Consider the following 18985-nt stretch of genomic DNA (forward strand, 5'->3'; position numbering starts at 1 on the left):
GGGGCCCAGATCGGAGGGTTAGGGAGTAGAATAGAGGGATTAGACAATAGATTAGGGGAAATACAGGAGGGGTTAACGGGGGTAGAAAACAGAATGGCCGCTCAAGAGAATCAAATGGAAGGGATGAAAAAGGGGTTAGAGGAGTTAGAAAACAGTATGGAAGGCAAATTGAGGGACAGGAGGGACCAAGCGGAAAGGGAAGTTAAAAAAATGGGGCAGCAGATAGAGGGGGTCAGAATGGGGGTAGAAACTAAATTGGATGCTCACAAGGAGGAAATGGAGCAGATGAGGGTGGCATCTGGGCAGGAGATGCAAGTGAGAGAGAGGAGAAAGAGTGCGCTGTCAAGAGTAAGGGGGAATGCACACCTGTGGTGAGTGTTACAGAGGGTGTAACGGGAGAGTGTGCGCAAGAGTGTGCGCGAGAAAGGTGTGTAACGGACAGGTGCATGAGGAAAGAGCGTGCTGTCGAGAGTAAGGGTGAGTGCGCGACCGAGAGTGGAGGTGAGAGTAGTGAGAGTGACACGGAGCGTGAGTTGGTTGTGACAGGTGAGCGAGGATGTACACATGGAATGGAAGGATGCACACCTGGAATGGTAGAGCGTGTGTGGGAATGCACACTTGAGTTGGTCGTGAGGCACGTGGTTGGGTGTGCGAGTGAAAGCACACCTGTGATTGTCACAGAGGAGGTGACCGAGGAAGGGGCGCGAAGAGGTGTGTTGGTGAGGTGTGCGACCAACGAATGTGTGCCAAAGTGTTCGGTGGTCAGGTGTGTGACCAAGGCTGTGAGTGGAATGAGTGTACCTGGGTGTGTTAGAGAAGGTACGACGAGGAGCATGGGAACAGCTGGATGTATGGGCAAGAAAGGGGTAGCGTATGCGTGTGAGCATGCAGGTGAGGCATCGACGGTAACCGGGTTAGCGGTTAGAGCGACTTTTAGCCGAATTGGGCCCTCGGTGCGTGCCGGGCTTCGCGTGCCGCGAGAACCAGCGGGGGATCCGAACCACGGCGGGTTCGAAAGGACCGCCGTACGCGATCCACGCTGTGCCTCGCTTGGAACGGCCGCGTCCGGGCTCCACTAGGCGGAGCGGGCAGCCCGATAGGAAGGGTCGTCATGGCGACCACTTTTTATTGAGACGTTCCGGCAGGTCGAGATCGGGCAATTGGATGGCTCCGCGCCGAGGTGGTGCGTGGGATCTCGGCACGGGTAAGCCCCCGTCCCTGCACCGAGTGCCGGACGCATCCAGCCGCCGGCACCAAAGAACCCGCGTTCATTGCTCGGCTGTACGAAGCCGAGCTTTGGAAGGGAATTGGCGCACCGAGAGGATCTAATAAGTAGACGGGTGATGAGGTTAGTGTTTTGGACCCAAAATTAGAAAAAGGCAAAATTTGATGATTGGTACGGTGATTAGCAGTAAATGGCAAATTTTTGATTTGTTGGATTCGGTGTGCAAAATTGATAGTGGGACCTCCCCGATGTGGTGGGATGGGCAATCCACCATCCCTCACAGAGGGGGGCAGATGCGCTATAGATTATGGGGTGTATGGCAGTGAAAACTAGCCCGGGTGGGTTAGGATATTGTGTGTAGGGATCTAGCGAAGATGACATTAGGTAACGTTAAGGTTAGTTAGTGACAAGGATACCTGTAGAGGGGACGCAGGTAGATTAGAGTGGATGATAATGACGAGGGAGCGCAATAGTTTAAAGGGACGACTGGGAAGCGCAAGTTTCAGAGGGGAGTAGTTAGATGAGATGATGCTGTGTGAGAACTGGACAGGTGTGTGGAGCAGTGTATGAGTAGTGAGTGTTGTGGATCAGCGCGAATGCGCTTGGGGGAGAGAAGGGTGCAGGCGGCACCAAGTATGAGAGCACAGGTGTGCAAGTACAGGTGTGTGGAATATATGGAGCAGAGAATGAGTGGTGTGGAGAGAGTTGGAGTAAGTGGGACGGAGTGGTGTGCGTGGTGCGAAGGTGTGGATGGGGGAAGAGTAGACCCCCATCACGGATACCCGGGGCGGATAGTGTAAGTGTTAGGTAGAGGGTATAGGTAAATTGTGGTTGGATATTGGCATCTGTGGTGCGGGTGGAAGAATGATGATTGGATGGGTGCATTAGTGTTGTGGAAATGGCTGGGCGTGTAGCCTGTTAGTGTGTGTAGTTGGTTTGGGCACTCCACCACTGTGAGGATGTCGGCCAGGTGAGGCCGCAGGTGGGCTCTGGGAGCCGTTAGTGTCAGTGGGTGCCTGAGGATCCCGGGTGTGGATCGGGCAGCCCGTGCCAGAGAGGGCACTGAGGGGGTGAGAGTGCGAGAGGGCCTTCCCCAGTTAGTTAGGTTAGGGTGAGGAGCAGGTGAGCTCGGTAGGCAACAACAGTGGTGGAGGTGTGCAGGTGGGCGGACCAGCTGGGAGAGCTACACGCCCCAGCCCAGAAATTGTGCAAGGGCACCGGGAGATGAATCGGGGGAGTGAGACCCCAAATTGAGAAGCACCACAGTTTGGGCAATGGGAATTGGTTTTTAGAACCCATAGTGTAAGAGGGCCAATGGTTTGGCAGGAGAAAGACCCCGGGTAATGTAAAGTTGTTAGTCATTTAGGAAATAGTTAGGATTGATGAACCTGTCGCACCATACGCAGCCACTTGCCTGAGGTGGTGATGATGACTCCACACCTGTGTTCCTTTGTTCTGTGTTGCAGGAAAGGAGAATTGCTGTGTGGATTTGTGAGACGCATCACGACGTGGATGAGACATTGGGGTGATTCCATCTCTCCCTCCTTAGGAGGGACTGATGATGAATTGGTGATGGCAAATTTTGATGTGGAGTTGGAGATGGCAAATTTTGTTGAGAGTTGGAAATGGCAAATTTGATTGGTTAGGAGGGAGAGAAGACGAATTTGGTTTATGGGAGGAACGGGGAAGACAGTAGGGACGTTTGTTGATGTGTAAAGTAGATGTTTATGGGTAGTGTTGTGTTTTGTGGATACAGTAAGGGGTAAGGGAGGGGCAATGTAGGTTACCTGGTGGGGGGGAGGGGGCGTATGGTAGGAACGTACCTGTCTCACCTGGTTCCCATGTGCCCCCAGTGTGCATTACCTTGAATTGCGTGCACTTTTGCGCCCTTACCACCTTACTCACTTGTCTTCTTTTGTCTCCCACCTCCGAGGATCTGGCTTTGGGGCAGAGAGAGAGGAGCTGGCTCCGCAGTTGTGGGCCTGTACTTCCGTTGCTTGCTGCCTGGATCGATACACCATATGGACCGCAATTTTTGTGGCCGCCCACAATGGACCGCAGTTCTTTTGCGGTCAAGCACCACCCGTGGATGGACCTCTGGGTCAACGTGGCACCTATGCCATACAGGTGAACCACTTTTAGTTGGCCCCCCTGACGGCCACAATTCAGAAATGGACGCGGTTGGCACCTTTCTTTATTTCTAAAGAAGCCAGAAGGCCAAGTGCACTCCATGAAGGCAAGACCAGCGGCAGAACATCGGCCGGCTGCGACACCACCGGTGACTATGAACACTTTATTGGTGCACCGGATGCAGCTCTTCCTCACGGTTCAGCAACAACAACAACAACAACAACAGCAACGGCGGCGGCGTGCACAGGGAGTGCGCGTCCTCACTCCGGCTTGGTTGGTAGGGGGTGTTGGGAGGGCATGAGGCCTTCCCAACGAGCCGCCATCGAACATGTGCTCGACGGGGTTACCAAATAGGGGCTCCCTGTCAGCTCCTCATCAAGGGCGGAGCCCGGTAACCCCCGCACCCAATGGAAGCGGCGGACCGGTCCCATCTGGGGCGGAGCCAACCAGCCGAGGGCGTGTCACTCCCCGCTGAGCATGCGCAGGAAGAGGGAGGTGACGTCAGATGCGCGCTGAGCTTGGAGCAAGCAAGACGTACCCTCCGAGCGCTGTGAGGCCTCCCTGCATCTCTTGGACCGTGCTTGATCCTGTCCCCGAGCCAAGGTGCACCTTGTGCTATCGAACTACCTGTCCTTCCCTGCCATCAATCCCTGTGTAAGTCAGCCTTGTTCCGTTTGTCTGTGGTCTGTCTGGGCTAAGATAAGACTGTAATTAAGTGCCTATCTCTTCTGTGGCTTTACCTCACTACCTTGTAATCTACCCCTTTTCTCCACCACTGTAATTACACCCTCCTCCGGAGGTCTTGAGAACTGTACCCCCTTGCATCGTTTCCTCTTTCCCAGTCGTCGTGTCCTTTCTATCATTGATTTGGCATAGCGCGATTTGGTCAACGTCTGGGTGGAATCGGGGTCTAGTCGGGGAATAACTGTTAGGTCGCGGTAATACACCACCGCTCGGTCAAAAATAACATCTAAACCGCGTCCGTAACAATAGTTATCAAAAGTTAAAAAGGTTAACTTTAAATGACACAGGAAACCGAACCGGAAGACGACGGGAAAAAAGAAGAAGAGGCGTGGCGAGAAAAGTCGGACAAGACACGTGACGTCGAGCTCCGTAGCGAGCGTCGTCTAACGAAGGTCGCGAGGGAATTTTGAGTTCCTTGAAAGGACATCCTGCGATAGGTATTATTGCTGGGATTGAGAAATCTGCAGTCAGGTTTAGGCTGAGATTCCGACGAATCCTTGCCTGGTCGCATCGACTCAAGTAAGAGCCGTCGGCCATCGTGCTTCGTTCCTCGTGCTTCGTTCACCGACAAAGGTTTTGCGACGCGTCAGCTCTTCTCAACATCCTATCGTCTGTCGGGGATGTGTGTGCGCGACCGCGTCGTCTCCAATTACGTTGTGGTTTGCTGATTGAGCTGTGAATGTGCTCCTCTGGAGGGCGCCTTTTTACAGTTTCGGCTGTGTAACTGCCATTGCCATCTGTACGAGATTTGGGTTTCGACTGGACAGCGGGATTCGGGTTTCGACTGGACATCGGTCTAGCGATCGCTGGAGCGAATCAACTTTGCCTTGGAGAAGGTTATAGAGACATTGAGGAGTGTCCTTTTTCACTCACTTGGAGAGCAGTGAGTTATCTGACTTTAGTTGATGGTACCATCATAAGATATATAAAGTGCACTCTGGATTGCTATTGGGTGTACCGTTATTCTTGTGTGTGATTTTTAATACAACATTTGTCCGTTTAAAATCATTGGTGTGGTTTCACTGTTGATTTCTAACACAGAATAACATAATTTTTCTGCCGTGGCTCCTCTCGGGATTCGGAGGTACACCGTGACCAGGGGGTCGGGGAGGAACACGTAACAAGTGTTACACAATACACCATGTGTACAGAAGAGGAGAACAATGGATTCAAGAGGACGGAGCCTCATACCTCAAATGTATCACCGAACAGGCTCAATAGGCACATTCATGAAAGAGTCATTAATCAAAGACTTGATGTTAACCAGATCTGTCACGGCCAGATTTCTATATTTAGGCGATCTTAAGGACAATGTCTACTGAGGAAATCCACAATCTATAGATGATCTCAAAACAGCAATAACTGACAAAATCCATTCAATCACTGCACCTGAATGTTTCAGTGTAATAAACAATTTTTTCCAATAGAATCCAAGTGTGCTTGCAGCATATGAGCTGGCATCTAGAGCATGTGCACTAACCTCCATCAAATCAAATGACATTAACTCTTAGATGCAGGCATCAAAATCCTACATAAACGCAGCCATTGAGCCTCTGAGGCCCAACGGATGTATTCGTGTTATGTTTTTTTTGTTTGTTTTTTTATAGATTTTTTTTCTTTCATATCTTTTTTCAATCCAAGTCGATGCTCATGGATGTATATTTTCTCAGAAAATGCGAACCATTGATCCTATTAGTTGGAATAATCCCATACAAGTAATGAATCTTTTATTTTATTTTTTGCAAAAATGTTTTTTTGTTCTTGGTTTTTCAATTTTTTTTCTCTAAAAATTTGAGGCTCATGGAGGAGTATTTGCTCCAAAAATATGATTCACTAATCCTTTTATTTAGAATGTATATGTCACAACTGTCAAAAATCCTACACCAATGCAGCCATTGGGCCTCGGAGGCCCCACGAATGTATTCGTGTAAAGTTTTTTAATTTTCATATTTTTGTCACTGAATTATTTGTAACCAAGTTATAGGAGCATATAATGAGGCTCATATCAAGAACATAATGATATGACATATTAGTACAACAACATTTATGCGGGGCCTCAAAGGCCCCAGGCCTGCATTCATGTCGGATTTTCAGGTTAAAAGTGAAGAATGAAGATTTTCCCACGAGCCTGAATGATTTTTTATTTATTGATGTCACTGAATTTTGTGTAACAACATGAAAGTCGGTGAAAATGAGGTTCATTCCAAAAATAAATTGTACAACATAGTTTTTGCAACAAAAAAAAACCTTGTGGGCCTCCGAGGCCCAATCACTGCATCCAAGGGTTAAAGACATCCATCTGAAACTTTTCATAGTGATCATGCATCATGTGAAGGAAATGTTCCACATCATGTGAAGGATGTAAATACCAAGGAACGTGTTATTTTAAATAAATAATAAATATAAATAAAGATGGTTTATTAAATTCAATGGGTACAGGTTATTTTTTCTTTGGTCACACTGTATTTAAAGCTCCTTCTAACCACTCACTCACTAACTGATATAAATATGTAGTACTTTCTAGATGGGTGAAAAAGTTGAAATCTGGCATACTGATGTAATTCACAATCAAGATTTCAGAAAAATATTCACAAAACTGTCCGTAAGCAAAAATATCCGGAAACAAAAGTCAATTGGTGGGCCAGGAGAGAGGCTGAGCTTGGAATGCGCATAAGGTAGCGCAGAGGACGTAGCGCATTAACCCAGACGTAGCGCAGAGGCGGGTTAAGCAGTTGGTGCACTGTCTGTCTGACGTCAATCTATAATCGAGCATCTACTTAATTTAAATTGAATTCATATTTTGAACACTGCAGAACACGAATCGAAACAAGAATCGGATTACAAACCTGCAGTTTAGCAGTACTTTGGCTCTGAATTTGGCCAATTGTACTGAGTCCGTCGCAAGCTCGCATGCACATTCGCGGTCACGGATTTGCTTCATTCTGTCTGTTTGGTCGTCAAACAAAATTGAAGATCATTCCAGAGAGGAAACTTACTGTTTTTATGGATGTCATAAATGACAGAAACAGGCACAAATAACTAATTGAATGTGTTAAATAACGTGGTGTAAAAGAGGGTGCATCAGCAGCGGCAAACTTAAATGGTAAATGCTTTTTCTTTTCTTTTTTACTACAGGCTTTCAAACTTTTATTTTATTTCAATTAAATCATATGGTTCAACACGAGAATACAAGTCACTTTGTTTGCACTTTCACAAACCTTCAGTTTAGCATTACTTTGGCCAGATTTTATGCCGTTTTGACCAATCAAATTTGCCGCATTCTGAAGGCGGAGTATCAGCGAGATTCAGACAAAAATGGCGGTGCATAGTGATGCAACCACAGAGCTAATTTCGTCAAAGTTGTTTGTTCAGTGCATATTTTTCTTAAAGATTGTTCCAACCCATCAGTTTCTTCGAGAAGAGTTGGCAGAAGGTTCAGCTCTGGACTGCTCTGTTTGATCCATCATCTTCATATGGTTGCCATCACGCCTGTTATTTAAAGTTCACAAACAAAGCTAACATATAGATCATGCTCGAAAATGCAAAGCAAGAGTTGAAAAAGCCTTCTCATGTCTTTTTCCACAAGACGGGGTCAGGTGTTGGATGAACTCTATAGTTCTTCACTTAATTGATTTATTTTCAGTATGCAGAATGCTATCACAATCCCGAGAAAAAACAAAGGTGTCATATTGTTTTTCAGGTTTGTGTGAATCGAACGTTGATGTTGAAACCACGAAAGCCAACAATCCATTTACGCGTCAATGTTGTGTTGTGTCTAGCGGTCCAAATTGCTTATGGGTGTTACCACGGTGGCATTGGTGCAATGCTCACCAGTGACTCTTGCTGTGAAAGGACTTCCCAGGATGTGTTTTCCGTCAAAATTGACAAGGATTGTGTAGTCTCCAGGTGCTATTGGCATGTATGATACCAAGCAAGTCCCATCGTTGTTATCATTGCAGGTGATTTCTGCTTTTGAGGGACCTTCAATGGCTAAGGACAGCCCGCCTGGGGTCAAGGCAATATGCAAAAAGGTGTAAAGTTTACAATGCACTACAAGTACATACAATACTTTGCTTGGTCAGGTTCTTGTAATGAACAGTGAAATAATGCTCACAATGGCACACTCATCGACTATAAATGGATGAAGTGTGTGTGTGTGTGTGTGTGTGTGTGTGTGTGTGTGTGTGTGTGTGTGTGTGTGTGTGGGGGGGGGGGGGGGGGGTAAATGTTTTTTGTGGAGTTCTACTGGAGCTTTCTGATGTGAAATATGATGCACCAAAATGATCGTTATGATCTCCTAAGTGAATTAAGCTAATTAACTACAAAACATCCAGAAGAATTCCCATGTTTCAAAATGCATACCATGTTAAGGTGTATAGAGCAGTTTAATAGGTCCTTCCATGGCATGCCATTTTAATTACAAGATATATAACAAAAACAATGATAACATTGTAAAAATGTATATATTAATTAATATTGATAATATTAACAATAATAATATGAGTATAATTGGCAATAATAAATAATTATTATATAAATTATAATACACAATAATATGAAATGAATGAATGAATGATCGTTTTAAGGCCATTTTTCCCCACTATAGTGGGGGTTAGCCTTGCGGGCCCCATGACAATCATGGTTCCCTGTTTGAGGCAATGTTTTTATGGCCGGATTCCCTTCCTGACGCCAACCCTTAGTCGCCTCTTACGATGCGCAGGGATACGGTGTACCTATTCTAAATCTGGGTACACACCAGGATCATTCATCCCAGCAAGCTGGTACTCAATTTGCCGACCTCGGAAGGATGACAGGCCGAGTCAACCCCCCTGGCGTTAATTCAGCGATCGACCGGGATTCAAACTCAGGATCCTAGGATCCCAAGCCGGCACCCTAACCGCTAAGCCAACACCAGGCTGTAATACACAATAATATAACATGCAATAATAATAATAATATACAATAATAAATAAATAAAATAATTAATAAATAAAAATTTGGCAAAAATAAACATATAATCCCTGCCATGGCCCGAGCACATCTGTGTTTTGTAAAAGGTAAGCTAATGCTCAAGTAGTACATCAGGCAGGTATGCTACAAGAGAGTGAAGACCAATTAACATTTGGTCCAACGAAACAACGGGTCACTAGTCATATTAAATAGATCCTTCAAGGCAAGATCATGGGGCCCTCATTTCCTATTAATGATTGTTTCGCTTTGCTGGAAAGGGCTGATTATCTCCACCTTGTGGAACTTTTTCATCAACCAATGACTTCACAAAGACCGAGCTCTCCCAAATGGATCAGGTCTTAAAGCTCTACCAAGGCCAAAGTATTTAACAATTTCCTTCACAAGAATCGTGCCTCAGCATCTCAGCTCATATAATCAGGCATCAAATATCCTGATACTTGAAATATCCTCACCACAGACAGGTCGGTGGTCTTTCTGTCTTCTACCGACTCTTCTCCGGCCTTGCTCCCCCAGCTCTCTCTGTGCTCTGTCCCTCAAATATTCCTACAGGTCGCACAAGATCTGCCAGCAACCCTCTTGGGTTAAACTGCCAAAATCAAGATTCTCTGCTCACCTTCACTCTTTCATTCCTCTTTACTCCCGCCTCTGGAACAAACTCCCTCACTCCCTTCAATCCCACTCCTCCCTCCAGGTCTTTAAAACAACTGTTCACCACCATCTCTTATCTTCCCCCATCCAAAACCTTGATCTTTTCTACCCCCGCTAATTCACCCCAGATCCACTTTTTTGAAATTCCAACTTCTTTCCTGGAAGTCCTTGCAGTATCCATGTGTTTTATACCTCTCCCACCTCCCCCCAAGCCCTCTCCCTCCCACAGATCTCTCGATGTCCCTGCTCTCAAATGTTGTGTTTGTGTCCTTCCCCCTCTCCCCATCTTGTCTACCGCTCCCCTTATTATATGTTTTATGTGTCGGTTTGACTTTTTGTGTGATTAATGTTCGCTCTTTCACGAGCCTCGATCTGGGATACAAAAAATAAATAAATTAATTAATAATTACTTGTTTATTCCTTAATAATGTAAGAATTATCTTTGATGTAACGTATTATACATGCTGCCCTGCACAGCACCACCAACCAATCCCAGCTCTTCACAGAATGTGCAACGGAGAATTCACCATCAATAAGGGCTCAAGTTGTTTCATCCCCATAGGTTTCTCCAAAAAAAACAGTCCACAGCAAGCCCTTGAGAGTTATTTATATATCCTAATTTATTCTGGAGTCTTGAGGCTTTCTCTCTTGAGCAGGATGTCGATTTGCATTTTAAACATGCATCTTTGGCAATGCTATTCATGATCCGTGCCAATCTTCCTCCTCGTGCTTTCAATTATTTTTTTTTACCACTAACCAGTCTATCGTGTCTTTTTCTATGTATTTCCTTTTATGTTCTTCGTTTCTCTTTTAAACGAGTATCAACATGCAATGCAATTCTCATCGTATAGTTCAGAAGGCTGAAAATACTCACCTTCGCCGGCATGTTTGGTGTCAATTGTGAAACATGCCGCTTCATTCACCTGTCCGTGGCTCAGGCCAGGACCATAGGCACACACATGTCCACTGTCAACTTCGTTCACAAAAAATTGCAATGGACTGCCTGATCAGTCAGCACAGGCCAACATGAAAAGGAAAAGAAGGGAAACAAACGAGAAAAACATCAGCACACGGATCACCATGAATGTCACGTGATATTACCCTAATCAGTACAAATAAGTACCATAACCATTATTAGCAGCATCATCAAGGTCACCTTGATTATTATTCTCATAAATGCCACCATGATAAGCAATACCAACAACATCACCACCATAGTTGGTACCATGAGCATCACACTCATCAAAACCAAATCAACACCAACAGGATCAGACCCTGATAGTCAGTTCCATTAATGTCACCACTATTCGCTAAAATCACCTGTATCTCCAAAATTAGCATCATTTTCACCACAATATTTTACATCATGCTGCATGGCAGCAAAGTAACGGTGAGATTTGGTTTGAATACTGGCACAGCAAGTTGGTACAGTGGGCACCTGATATGTGCTGGCCATTTAGGTGAACAGACATCTTGTGCAAACCCGTCTCGGTCGGGGAGAAATGAATGGTGACGGTGCCGTTGTGATTGTCCGTGATTTCGGGGATGGCTTTGCTTCCTGAAGGCATCAGCACTTCTCCTGTAAAGTGTGGACAGGGTAACCACGACGACATGCCATAATTAGCGAAAAACACAGCACACTGCAATTCAGTGTTCCCATGACAACACACCACAATTCATACGCAAATTCAATGCACCATGATTGTGTGATAATATGTAATATTCCAAACCTTGCTGTTGTGATAAATATGCCAGCTGATGAGATTTCAAGAAAAATTAATACTTGAGTTATTCAAACACAAACTTTCCAATCTGTTAAAAAAAAAAATGAAGGTGATAATAGCAAGTGGAGATATATGGCATGGCGAAGACATGGATGTGAGTGCATATATTTATATTTCTGTGCTTTACATCAAGCATTGTAATTATTATATTGTCATGGCTACAACATTTTATACCGACAACTTGTGTAAAAACAACTTATAATTGTACATCCCATGTCGCTTTGTCTCATTTTTTTGTATATTTACCTGTTTGTCTGTGAGTGCGATAACTTGCGAACGGTTTCAGCTTTACGGCATCTCGGCAAACTTTACCAGAGGATTCCGAAGGACAAATGTGAGACTGTCAATGTTATTTGACTTCAGATATATATATAGGGCGAAATTTGGTGATTCATTGGGTTATGGTATATGTATATGTATGTCAAGGTATATGTATATGTATGTATTCAAGGCAAGGTATATGTATGTCAATTAATTAATTCATTCATTATTATCGATTTATTAATCACTTATTTATTTCCTTTCTCATCTGGGCAATATCTCAGGCACCTTTTTAGCTAGGAAGCTGATATTTAGACACAACAGCAACCAAGTAATTTGGCTGTAAAGGGTATTTTTGATCTATTGATTAATCAATTAATTATTTCATTTTTCAATTAATTACTTTCATTTTCAAAAAGTTACATATTTGGATGAAACAGCAGTGGTTTAGGTATGCTATGACCCAATTGATTAAAAAAATTATTATTTTACAATTAATATTTATTTATTTTAATTGCGCACTTTATCAATCAATTATTTATTTTCATTCTCATCTGGACAATATTTCAGGCACTTTTTGAGTTAGAAAGCTAATATTTGGACACGACAGTGACAAAATGATTTGGCTCTATAGCATATTTTTGAATTATTGATTAATCAATTAATTGCTTAATTATTTAGTTTTTCAAATAATTACTTAAATAATTCATTTTCAAAAGGTTATAGATTTGGTTGAAATAGTGGTGGAATGCTATCACCATTGAGGAATGCTGTCAGCCAATTGATTAAGAAATTATTTATTTTGCGATTATTATTTACTTGTTTTAATTACATAATTAATCAATTAATCAATCAATTATTGATTCGATTTTTGGCATGTATGTCAGGCGACTGCCTGACTCCTTCTTGTCTGTTTGTTTCTCTGTCTGTGAGCAGGATATCTCAAAAGTTGTGGACGGATTCGGACGAAACTTGGTCGACAGGTTGGCTGTGACAAGAAATAATTGATTCCATTTTGGGGAAGATCCGGAACCGAATCCAGATCCAATACATTTTTAAAGTGATTCTTCACCATTGAGTGATAGTGCTAAAAACGATATACTGTACTGTTTCGCAATTTGCGTAACCCAGATACTCATGGGTTTTTTAATGTGTATCGTTCCCACTTTCACGGCACCCATGCTCGAGCTACTCACAGGTTTTATGGGCGTAAACCATCGACACCCACCCTTGGACCCCCAACAATGGCGACTACTACCCACTAGTGCTAGGCCGATATCGGTATCGGGGCAATTTTTCGGTAATCGCCGTCGGCCAATTGGATTTCAGTGTGAGTGCTGATTACCGATTACAGTTGGACTGTATACAACCCAAAAACCTTGAGTAGCTTCCACCCTTGTTTAGGGCGAAATTCAATAAACAAATTTAAAAAATAAATGTTGAATTAGAGATGTTTTAAGGAAATATGCGTAAACATGATTCTTTATAAACAGCTCGCAATCGTTGTGTGATGGGTAGAAGGAAATTAAGCTCAGTAATTTGGAAAACATGTTCATATGGCAAACAGCTCAGAAATCGGGTGTTATGAAATTTATTTTGCTTTGAAACTCACAAAGAGAACGAACATAATCTTTCTAAAGCACACCTGATTCATATAAATTAACCAATTGCTTTTGAAGCAGTTATGAGGACAAAGGAAAATGTGATCGCTCGTACACTGCTGACCTTAAAAAATAAAACCTGTTGTACATCCTTCCTGGCCATACCAAAGTAGTGTGTTACCTGAGCACGGGTAACAATTGGTAATGGTTGGCCTCCCGCTAAGCCTGTTAAATCACCAGATGAGTAGACCCCACTCATGCGAACGGCCGATCGAATTACTTGCTGTATAAACGTTTGTTTGGAGTGAAATCCCTTTGTAACCACGGAGGTTTTATAATAAACTTTGAGGACCAATGAGGATTGTGAAGTGAAGCCTACAGAAGTGCTCTAGCAGCCATATTTGGCATGCCGATCCTTTTGTAAGCAAACTACAGCAAGAGTAGAAACCGATTGCTCTCAAAGATTGTGTTCATGGAAAATTGTCGACTCTCTTGAGTTATTTGCTTGGGATCCTGGGTTCGAATCCCGGTCGATCGCTGAATTAACACCAGAGGGGGTTGACTCAACCTGTCATCCTTCCGAGGTCGGCAAATTGAGTACCAGTTCACTGGTAATTCCCTGTGTGTCGTAAGAGGCGACCAACAGGGTTGGCGGCAGGAAGGGCATCCGGCCATAAAACATTGCTTCAAAAAGGGGACCAAGGTGCTCGAAAAAGGTCAACCCCTGCTCTGCAGGGAAAAATGGCCTCTAAAGGTGGTTCTTCTTGAGTTATTTGCTTGGTAACTGTGAGAGACTGAGTGTGGATTCAACCAGCATCAAGATGTTTGGACTTGGGATCAGGCAAAGGTGGGACAATCACATCCACCAGAAGACTGAAAAACAACATGATTACAAGTGAGTGTTTACACGAGTAGTCCTGCCATTATAGCATGGTTTCACAATGCCACACTAGCTTGTTAACAGTTTTTCAGACTACGTTCTTTTAAAGAATCTATTTGAAAGAAAATTTTCAGAATCAAATATCGGTAATTGTTTCAAATTCCATGGGCAAAGGACAATATGTAGTCACATGTAGATCCTTGTCGTTGCTGAATGCAACTGCTTAATTGTCCATTTCACACCACTATTTTAGATATACCGGTGGAGGTGTTACCACTGATTAGACAATGGTCCATCATAATCAGAGTCAACAAGAAAATAGTGAGGGCTTTAATATTGAAGCATTTTAATTGGATCTAATTGGACATTTTACCTGACATACCGTTTCCTTTCAAGAGACTCGTTCATGGAGACTCGTGGGATTGCCAAAGTTTTTATAGACTAGAGAGGGTGTTAATAGGGCAATATTGTCAACTGTTGAAGTGTAAATTAAATGTATAAATGGGTTCGCTCATTCAGTGTTCCAAACTGTGCACAGGGACAAGGCTCAAGAGGTTTCACGCCTAGGTTTGAATACCATGTAGCCTATCAATCTATCCATCGTCTACTAGATCCGTCGTAAACGATACAAAAGTACAGGTTGACGTTTTATATTTTTCGCCTGCATGCGATACATGTACGAGCTACTCATGATGGGACCTCAGATCACCATCGAAAATATTTAGAAACCAGGTGTTGCACTAGAGACTAGACCAAAAGGCTACCGTTTCAAAAGCTGGCTTAGGATGTAATTAGTGGTCACATTGTTGCAGAGATGGCAAGCTTAATGATGAGAGATGACGAAAGCAAAGATTTCAGGAATGAAACTTCAATCTGCCTGGTCAGAAATATCGGCATGCTAAGATGGCCACCGGAGCACTTCAAATTGGCTTCAGTCGTGCTAATAGAGATAGATACACGGTGCATTGTGTCTCCAGGTTTATTACAATACCTCCGAGTTTGTAACCCGGGAACTTAATGTAATGTATTTGTATTAAATTTGCTTTGTGCACCACCAGACAAGGATGAAACTCTTCATTTTATATCCGTCAATAGCTTACCTTTGACGTAGCTCACTGTAAGAGAGTTGGAAGGAATTCAGCGTAGCTCTGCAACCCCTGTGACCTAACCCCCTTTCCCCCATTAAAACAATGCAATGACATTCGCGTATTCAAGATTCGCCGAAGTTTTCAAGAACATATCCCCCGCGAATGTCAGGGTTTTACTGTATAACACGATATCTCAAAACGTTATGGATGGATTCAGACAAAAGTTGGTGGGCAGGTTGGGAGTGTGACATGGACAAATCGATTCGATTTTGGTGAAGATCCAAATTTGGATCCAATATTTTTTTAAATTTCTCAGTGATTTTTCATCATTGAGAGATGGGGCCAAAAACGATATATAGCATGATATTTCAAAAACTTGTCGACGAGTTAAGACAAAACTAGCTGGTATTCTTGGAATACTTACCCTGTGCAGTCAACTTGGTGCAAGCCAACTCTTCTGTTTTTGAACGGTTTTTTTTCCTGTGATCCAATATGGCTGCCAGACCACGTGAGCGATTATATCATAAATTTATTTTCTCTAATATAATTGTTGTATAGATCACACTCAATAAATTTCAAACTGATCAGACTAAGCGATGTCCCTGTCAAATTATGACGTCATAATTACGACACCAATGACATCATCGTTAACAACACCTATTCCCCGTGTGGGAGTTCTTTACAATGAGCCACATTAAAAAAAATTCCCATGGAGCAGTTTTGGAGATATAGAGGTGCAACGTTGTTCAGTTTTTCAAAGATGGCGCCTGTACCACGTGACCTATGACGTCATAATTATCATTAAAATATTCTACAGGAGGAGGCTCTCCTATGGTGAAAATTTTGTGTCCATCGGACTAACAGTTGCAGAGGAATTTTTTTTTTCATACCGATCAGATCAAGCGTTGTACCTGTTGAATTATGACATCATAATGAAGGCACTGATGAAGTCATCATCATATCATATTCCCCATGGGGAGTACTTGAAAATGAGCCTCTTTTCAACTTTTTCTATTGAGCGGTTTGGGAGATAGAGGTGCAACGTTTTTCCAAGATGGCGCCCATACCACGTGACCTATGACCTCTTAATTATAAATAAAAAAATTCCACACGTGAGTTGCTCCTATGGTAAAATTTTGTGTCAATCGGACCAACGGTTGCCGAGAAAATGAATTTTAAAAATGGAGACACCTACGTACGCACGCCACACGTACGCAACCGAATGCCTAACCCTGATTTTCGCTTCGCGAGTGCAGGTTAACTAGGTGGAAGAGTTCATTAGGTGACAAGAACAAGCCGATTCGATTTTGGTTGAGGTCTAGATCCACACCTGGCCAATCAGTGGGATACAAAAGGTAAATTTTAATATATAGAAGATGATATATTTTAACCTCAGGTAACTTTGCAGTCACTACGAGGGGATTAGTGTTACGAATAGATTTACTATAATATTAACGTTACATTATCATTAATATGAAAATGATATTACTAAAAAAAAACGAGGCTAATCCCTTACTTCCGCGTTATTTATACCGTACATCGCTTATTATTGATTCATGAACCACACACCGCTTCAATCTAGAAACTTTACAATAACAACAAAGGGATTGTAGTGTGATGATTATATTTACTATATTATTAGTAATAACGCTATTATTATTATTACGAAAACAACACTACTGTATTAAGAAACCTGGGCCAATTTGTCCAAAGCGGCCTGAAGGTGAGGCATGAAGGCATGAAGCCTGAGGCCTATACGTACTGTCTGGTTGGTAGATCCGTAATGTCTGTGCTTTCGATATTTGATGGTGATTTTAACAATCAGTTTGTTTGTGTTTCACACTGAATGAAAAACGTCAAGGTAGAGCATAGTGATTGTGATACATGACAGGTTCGACGATATGTTTGGCCCGAACGAGATTGGAATCAAAATGCCACGTGACTCTGGGCCTAATGCTTCATGCGAATGAGGACTCACCAGTGACATGGCCCTTCCTGAAGAACAAGGGCAAAGTAGAGTGGAAAGGCCTCAGTAACTTAGTTTCGCCATTAGGTCTTTCTGTGTTCTGTGGGACAAACAAAGACGTACAAACAATTCCTAATGATGGATGTTGGTTTGATGTTGTTGCTTTGAATGTGAGTGAATCATACACAAGGTTAATACATTTTATGGTCCACAGAGCTACTGTTCTGAAAATACAATGACATTTGACATACACATCACTGAATGTGTGGTGTAACAGAAAAGGAAGTACACAGAGTACCAATTTTCTTGTGAGGAAAGAAGTTGGAGCAGTTGCTTTCTGACAGAGAGGTAGAACATCTTCAGGCTCTTCGATAATAGGTTTGGTCTCCACCGCCTGCCAAGCAAATATGGTCATGTAAAGATGTTGGTGAACTCGGTATTTGATCCAGCTTGCATACAATACACTTTGACCTGTAAAGAACTACCAGGTTGATTTTGGATGTGTGCTTTGAAAGTACCAAGGGGGTGGGGAAGGTGTAGTGTGGACAAAAAAGGTACCTCTGAAGGCAACTAGAAGGTCCTGCACAGGTCTATCTTCAGCATTGTCTATCAAGCCATTATGTTACACAATAAATAGCCCCGAGTGGGCTGATGGTCATCTCTTAAGGTTATAGCTCAGATCTCTGCTGATTTGGAGACCCCCTGCTCTCCCTTGGAAGCCCCCGATGCCCTGGGAGGCCCCCTGATCCATCGAGTAGAAGGGCTGTATCGGGTTGCAAAGCAATCGGTTGGTAAATAAGGGACGAATAGGGAGGGATCTGAAGTTTGGGGGAGTCCCCCACCCACCCGGAGCCCACCCCCTGGAGCCCCCGTGATCCAAAATCAAAAATATCGAAGCCTGAACAATTGTGCAGGCCACAGAGTAGAGGGGCGGTATGGGTTTCAGAACAATCAGTTGGTAAATAAGGGAGGAGTAGGGATCCTAAGTTTGGGGGTTAACCCCCCTGTTCCCCACCCACCCCCTAAACCCCCGGCAGCTCCATAATCCAAAATCTAAAAGTCGAAGCCTGAGTGATTGTGTGAGCTACTGTCTTGTATTCATGTGTCAAGTTTCAGAACAATCCACCAGGTGACAAGGCAGGAGTGGTAAAAAATGCAAACGATTAACGGAAGGATGTGCGGACAGACGAACTGGATAGATGGGTGAATGACCGGACGGGCAGACATCTAGACATCACGACCCATTTTAATCGAAGATGCGATGACCTGAAAATGGCTTGTGGGTGTATAATACACAGGGTTCCATAAAGGGACATTTATTCAAGCAATACGCAAACATGGCAGAAGTTTTGATTTTCCCTCCCAATTCCTTTCTGTACCCCTCATACATGCCCTTCCTCTTCTCTCCCCAAACTTACTTTTTATCTCTCTCTGTACTCCTACACTCCACTACCACCTATCTTTATTACCTTACCCCTTTCTCTTCCTTTTTTAAAGTTTACTTGAACTTGAACTTTTTCAAGTTTTCTCAAATTCCCTTGTGCCCTCCCCCCTTTCCCTCCTCCCACCACTGTGTTTAATAAATAATTGGAACCTATTTATGGTTTCTAATATAGAGCCAGAACCAGACGAGGATGACAGCCGAATCAACAGTGAAAGCGTGAATAACCTGAGCCGAGCTATTGCT

At 43.4% G+C, this 18985-nt stretch overlaps 1 protein-coding gene across 2 annotated transcripts in view; it reads right to left on the bottom strand.

Annotated features, from left to right (window-relative positions):
• Positions 1 to 18985, bottom strand: part of LOC137437004 (filamin-C) — a 280189-nt gene that overhangs the window by 65535 nt on the left and 195669 nt on the right. For both annotated transcript variants that reach the window (XM_068131290.2, XM_068131289.2), the window contains exons 32-36: positions 17597 to 17692; positions 17311 to 17398; positions 11157 to 11297; positions 10593 to 10721; positions 7931 to 8104 (exon numbers count right to left, since the gene is read on the bottom strand). In XM_068131290.2, coding sequence (XP_067987391.2) covers positions 7931 to 8104; positions 10593 to 10721; positions 11157 to 11297; positions 17311 to 17398; positions 17597 to 17692 — 628 coding nt within the window. The remainder of the gene's footprint in view (positions 1 to 7930; positions 8105 to 10592; positions 10722 to 11156; positions 11298 to 17310; positions 17399 to 17596; positions 17693 to 18985) is intronic.

This window comes from Myxine glutinosa, chromosome 11, assembly GCF_964187855.1.
Source record: "Myxine glutinosa chromosome 11, kmMyxGlut1.1, whole genome shotgun sequence".
NCBI lineage: Eukaryota > Metazoa > Chordata > Myxini > Myxiniformes > Myxinidae > Myxine > Myxine glutinosa.